At 39.1% G+C, this 6958-nt stretch overlaps 1 protein-coding gene across 1 annotated transcript in view; it reads right to left on the reverse strand.

Annotated features, from left to right (window-relative positions):
- The window catches only part of MPDZ (multiple PDZ domain crumbs cell polarity complex component), an 86152-nt gene extending 79811 nt beyond the window's left edge, over nucleotides 1–6341 (reverse strand). The window contains exons 1-2 of the mRNA XM_074166352.1: nucleotides 6326–6341; nucleotides 5565–5731 (exon numbers count right to left, since the gene is read on the reverse strand). Coding sequence (XP_074022453.1) covers nucleotides 5565–5731; nucleotides 6326–6341 — 183 coding nt within the window. The remainder of the gene's footprint in view (nucleotides 1–5564; nucleotides 5732–6325) is intronic.
- Between the last annotated feature and the right edge of the window lie 617 nt (nucleotides 6342–6958).

The raw sequence follows: 6958 nt of genomic DNA on the forward strand, positions 1-6958 counted from the left end.
AAATAATCTAAAATTATTTTCCATATTCTTGCCTAAAATTCTATTGTTCATATTAGCATAGCATCCTGAAGTACTCCAACACAATGGTAGAGATAAACAAGTATAAGCAAGCTTTTTCTACAGTACCAGTATTTTTAAAAGCAAAATTATGAATAATTTTACAAGAAAATAAAAAATAAGTGTGTATATTTGGATGAAAAAAGAAAGAAACCTCATCAGCTACACAGGAAACAAATTTCACTGGTCAGGGTTTCTGCATCACTATGCACTATTGCTGCCAACATGACTGTCTACATGAGCTAGAATTAGATACAAAATTATTGAACAAGTCTAAAATCACCTGGCTGATCTGAAAACCACACTTGTACCTTTACACAGACAGCCTTGACAACAGACTTCTCTCAGAGCAAAAAAGAAAATAAGAAAATTCTCCGCTTTCCCCAGCCATAGTAAATTACCTATTTTCAAGCAGAACTCTGACGACCAATCTAATCATTGGCTGGTGGTGGTATAAAGCTCAGGTGAAGCAGAAGCCCTCATATGGCTGGTGTCCCACTTGCCTGTCGACTGTCAACAGGCACTGTTTTACTCCACATCGATCTGTTTCATACTTCCCCAGCGCACTAACTACAATTTAGGACCACAGTATTGCAGCCTCAAATACTTTTCATGGTTTTACACTGCAAATTTTCTAGCATTCTGCACCACAATACAAAAGACTGGGACTCCCCTTCCTTGAAGCCTTATTTTTAAACATCAAGTATCAACAAAAAATTTCAAAACTGTAAATGTATTCTAAAATGTCTACTGCACCAGTCTCAACTGTTTAAGCATGCTACTTCCATTAGGTTTATCGTATCATTCTCCCAATAGTCCGGTCATTAAAAGGTCAGTACGTCACATAAAGTGGCTTCTAACTTGTGAAACTCCAAGAAAAAAAAATGGAACTCTAAGAAAAAACGTCACTCTTAACAGAATAAAGTTTTGTGTATATGTGTGTGTAAAATACTTAGATTTCAGAATGTCTCCTCTCCCAAAACACACATACAATTACATTTTAAAAATATCTTTGTTTTATAATGACATTTATAATGATGCTAAAGGTAGAAGTTCAGAATCCTCAGACAAATTACAAGCAGAAATGTAACAACTACTCTCTTCCCTGTCCCTGTCAAAATACAGGCTTATAGCATGTAAAAGTTGAGAAGAACTGGTGTGTGTTTGCTAACCACAGAAGTATGCGTCATTCCAGAGGGAGCAATAAACCACAAGTGGAAATCTTAGAAAGACAATGCTCTTCTGGTTGCATGAAATATTTTTCATAACATATAAATTGCATTACTTTGCAGTAATAAAATCACCATAATTCCATCAAGAAGTAGCTTTATATCATTGTGATTGTGTAAGTACTATATGAAAGAATAATGCTTTGCTTTATAATTTGCTTTATGCTAATTTTCCTTGATTGGCTTTCTCCTTACAGTGTGTAACACCTGCAATCTGGACATAATTTGCCACAACACAAAAAGAAAAATTCACAAATACCACCTAGTATAATAAAACTTACATTAGAGTCAGACAGACAGACACTAAATGCAGTCAAAACAGTGCTTACACGCAGTCACTCAAAATATTTAAGAAAAAAGGAGCTACCCAAACCACGTCTGCAGTGTATCAACATTTAAAGCAATGTAATCAGCATTGCTAGGTCTCAACTTGGACAAGAACAAATTCTGGGTGTTTCTGCGCTCCTGCCATTGGACCCATACCCCTGGAGACCCCAAGCAGCACAGAGCACTGCTTCAGCTGACTGCAAGCCTCCCGTGCAGCAAAAAGGCCGGCTGCAACAGCGAGCAGAGTGACGAAGCGCAAGGCAGCCACCGTGGGAGGCCTGCGGGGAGGCGGCAGGGAGGAGAGCACTGCCAGGCCCCCTGCCCTGCCAGGGGCTGCCTGCCCCACAGCTAAAGGCCCTGGGAACAGGCACCAGCACCGCCCTGCTGGCTGCTCCTTTACCTCTCCACCTTCAGGGCAGCGGAGCAGATCCCAAATTAGCACTTCTTATAAGCATTTCATTTCAAAACACAGAATAAATGGCGTTGCTGCAGAAAGGGGATAAGAATAGGAAATAAAGGTCTCCTCCAGTCGGGGCAAACCACAGAGTTAAGTGACTGTTTACAAAAGACACAATTTCTCCACTTCTTCCCTAAATCCCCTCTACTGACATCCATCTATCCCATGCAACCCAGTACGTGCTGTGCTGCGGGAGGGACTCTTCCTCACCACGGCACTGTGAACAAAAACCTATGGTCAAATGCACAAGCAAAAAAAATCTGAGGAATGCAGCCCAGCCAAGGGAAGGGTATTTTGTTCTGGCAGAGTCCTGACTGCGGTGGAGGCGGGAGGGGGAGGTGAGGGGGAGGTGAGGAGGAGGTAGACAAGAGAGAGACAAAAAGGCAAGGAAGAGAATCAGGAGAGGACTGCCAGCACAGCCTGAATATTTCCATTAAAATATTCTATAACAAAAATAAAATATTATTGAGAAGTTCAAAGAATACAATCTCTGTTTTTCTTTTCTGTCACTCCCTTATCTTCAAACAAAGAGATTGTGCTTCAGCATGAGAAAACAAACATTCACTGAAGAATAAGGATATGAAGAGGCAGAAATAAAATCTGGTTCCTTCAGTGCTCCTCAACTTCAATGACTAGTGAAGTCAGGACTCGAAAAAACAAATCCAGCTTACTCGTTTAAGAAAAAAAAAAAAACTTTAAAGCACCAAAGCATCAGATTTGCTGACATCATGCCTCACCAACATCCAGATGAAGCAACATACCACTCAGTCTACTGCATGAAACACAAATGCAAACTCCAGAGGCTCTTGTTAAGCACACACCAGCAATTAAAGGGATTGATTTCCATTTAACACACAGCAGCTTTTAAGAAATAGGAGAGCAAATCTGAAACACCTCTATGCATGCAGAAACACACACTTTTTCAGATCTTCTTTTGGTGCTTAAAAGACCATTTATCTGCAGGGCAGAAAAAAAAAGAAAGAAAAAAAAGAAAAGGAAGTCTATTTTAAACCACAAACAATGGTAGCAACTCTGACTAGAATGCAAGGAATATTTGTCTGCTAAAACTGTATATTTGCATCCAATTTTTTTTCTAGGAAAACATGACAGATATTTTCAAGATTTGCCAGCTCATTTTCCAGACTCGCTACACAAATAGAAGACAGGGCTCCAACTATCATCTTCATGCCTTCCAGGAAGAGTGCCTCAAGAGAGGAATACATCCTACCCTTAAATTTATTGAGGCCGCTACTGGCCCACAAGCAGGTCTCACTTAGTGACCTACTTCTGCTGGGATGCTTGCAAGGAATCAGTTTGACTTAGAAAGAAAATTGCCATTATTGCTTCCCTGCTCCCGTCCTTTCAACCTATACTTTCCTAAAGGATGGCCTTCTCCTGAGAATCTTGCAACAGTCTTGTAGCTCGTTAAAAACTCACAAACTAAAGACACAGGAACAGTTTAACAGACTGTCACTTACATTTCACCTTGAAAAGAAACAGACCCCTGTTCAACTTTCAGTGCAGTTCATCACGAAACATCAAAAAAATTTAGCCATCTTAGTCTCGAGTGGGTAGAGACTGCAACACCTAGCCACAGCACAGCTCACCGACTGACATCCTGTCTCAAACATAGGTCTGACTGCAAGTGCTTGGGTAACAACTTGTCTCCTTCCTCAGTTTGGCACAGCTTGGCCAAAAAGCCTGGTCACTACTCACACACCTTGCAGTTTTCACCAACCTGTAGTTTAAGAGTTTCAAGAGCACAGCGCCTTCTCAGCCATAAAAAGAAAACTAAAGGGTGTCCTTGAACAAAACTGAGCCTTTGAAAATACAAAGAAATAAATTTTTCTTAACATGACTGCCTACTTCATGATTTTATTCTTTGTCCTGTTTCAATATGCTTTATAAACATTTAAATAAAGCAAAGAGGAGACAATCTCATGTTATACTGTAGAGAAGAAATGATTCTATACAGAAAATACAGGATACTTTCTGAAGAGCTGGCCCAAATTCAAGGATGGAACAGAAGCATACATTTGAATGAGCAAGTGTTCATGTAAACTCAAATCAGCTAGGGAATCCAAGTAGCTCCCCTGTCAACTAGACTGGATATGCACCATGCAACATGTACAGGCCACTAAAGTTACTGCACAGATAAACTTGTAGGGTCAGGGTAGAAGGTAAAATTATTATTTGCTTTTTAAAAACTATACATTTGAAATTACCCATCTGTAGTATCAGCTGCTTCATTTTGCTAATTTAGGTGACTGTATTTAAAAAGAGAAGCATCCTTTAACTTCACACTAATGTCTGGAAGTGAAAATTTAATTTTCCTTTTCACCAAATTCCCATTAATGCTTCAGGCACACTTCCATTTCTCACTACATGTTCTCAGAGTCATCACGTAATTTCTGGATATCACTGCTAAATTCTCCTTTTCCAATAGAGGAGCAAACAAATCCTCAGAACAGTTTTTTTTCCTATATTTTTTTTAATCACTCCGTCACCAAGTCTTTACATACCAAACATGCAAAATCTGAAACACATGGTCACGTATAGCACTGTAGACACCATTCTAACTTATTTTTTATCTGTGCAAAATAGCATCAAGATGATCCACAAGAAGTAAGGGGCCAGACTGTGCTCTTCTGCCACACAGTTGAAGTAGCATGAGGACTCCTCACCAGCTGCAGTCCAGTCAAGAGACCACAAGCAGCTCCATGCTGATGGTAAGGTCCGTGTGCAGGGGCTGCATCCTCCCCCCTCTGCATTTCTGCATACCAGCCACAGAGCTGCCCATCTTGCAGGAGACAACAGGAACAACTACTTGCAAAGCCAGATACACAGTTTAATCCTAATTCAATTACTGAACTATTTTTTATATTCTTCAAGTTCTTATTCTTCTGACAGGGAAATTAAACTATAGTAAAAAAAATAAAGTCAGTATAGCCAAGTTACTGCCCCTTATCTGATCCTCACGGAAGACATGGAGAAAAATAATACTTTTACATAAAATCCTGAGCAAGCAAAAAGGAGGTAGGAGCTCTTGCTTCTCTCCGATCTTTTATTCCTATACAAAAAAACCAGAACTTCATGTCCTTCTGAAGTCAACATTCCACAGCTTCCTCATATATTCTCATTTTAGCAGGGTAAGACACAAGAGAGCAATAAAAGGCTCCTAGAAAAAATATCCTAAAACCTTATACAAAACATGTTCCTTTTGAAGGACAGACAACCTTATGTTAACTCCCCACTCAGTATCACCATTTCCCTACCATGCACATTGCAAGTAACAAGCACGTACATAAAAAACACATACAGAAACTATAGGCCTCAAAAAAGTCAAAAGAGTACGTTCCCCTCAGTTCCCTGATGTTTTGGATCAGACATTTAATTTAGGCTATTTGATTTCACTATTCAACATGCAAACACACACACATTTTTGCACCTTCTTAGCAATTTTTCTCTTGTGCCTGGGAGGCTGCTTTTCCTACCTGATCCCTCAGTTGTTGAACAGAAGTCTGAAGGTTGAGAATTTGGTTAAAGAGAGGACTCTGCAGCACTGATTTTAATAAGCTCAGTTTCTCCTCATTTGCAATGTCACCTCGATCCCGAAGTTTTGCCTGTAAGCGCTCCATGGCCTGGAGGGCCCGATGTGTATCTGTAGCAATAATCGTTCCTAGTCAGTAGCAGTTTAGAAACAGCCACATACAAGCAGGTAAAAGGCTTATATGTATCCCTTTCTACTGTTGAAACTACAGAGGACTTGAACGGTTCAGTTCTGAACAAAAATCCCAGCCCAAACATGTCTAATAAATCAGGCAATCAGAGGCAGAGCACAAAACAGAAGCCAACAAAAATTACATTTTTGTCCATTAAGATCTGGGTTACAGAAGTGAAAGAACCTTCATTAAAATTCAGTTGCAGGAACTGTGGCTACACACTACTGTAAGTAAGTAGTGACAAAAATAGACGTAATAGAAAACACTTGTCTTTTTCATACGAACTTTAATTCTAGTAAAGACTAAAACAATGAAATTAAGACAACAGGCTAAAAATTAAATACATTACACAAATTATGTTATTTCTTTTGTTTTCAAAAACAAAATACAAAACCCCAATACATCATGTATTTCTGTGCACAGTAGATATTTATTACAAAACCTCCCTCAGGAGTATATACCAATATCCTAAACCTATCACGCACACTTGATTTGGCCACAAAAAACTAGTGATACAAATAAAAAAAGATTACCAATTGTTTCCAACATGTTTTCTGCTTCTCCGCTTCTATTCCAATAATGGTAAGAGGCAGCAAATACAGTACTTCCCTGAAAAAGAATAGAAAGGGAAAAGGGTCACATTTGTAGAAATACTAAGCGCTGAGGAAGAAAAAAGCTTGACTTCTGAAAACAAGAAACAGCCCCGCAAAATCACAATCCACAAAAACCGCATCTCCTTGAATAATTAAAATTACCTCACAGGCGACCATACTCTGAATCATTTTGGAGCTTTAAACCTACCTGAAAATTGCTTTTAGGAAGATACTTTGTAATATTTTTGCATTTCCATATCAAAGCTGCTGTCTGCATACTGTTGCACAACATGTCTTGCATTGCTTTAATCAGAAGCTATGAATCATAGCTGCCACTGATATTTTACACAATTCTATTGCTTTCCTTTTCAGTGATTCATAAAAAACATTCCCTGCGGGATCACATTTCAAGCTCTGTGTTGACAATTCCAGGTGCATGAGCCATTGCACATTTTTTTTAAAGTCACCTTTTAAAAAGAAAAGGCACATAAGTCACAAAGTCTTAATGCTACACAGAGTTGCACTCACACTACAGCCTCCATTATTAACACCTATTGGAACTGAGATTCAGCT

Source organism: Numenius arquata, chromosome Z (genome assembly GCF_964106895.1).
Source record: "Numenius arquata chromosome Z, bNumArq3.hap1.1, whole genome shotgun sequence".
Lineage (NCBI taxonomy): Eukaryota > Metazoa > Chordata > Aves > Charadriiformes > Scolopacidae > Numenius > Numenius arquata.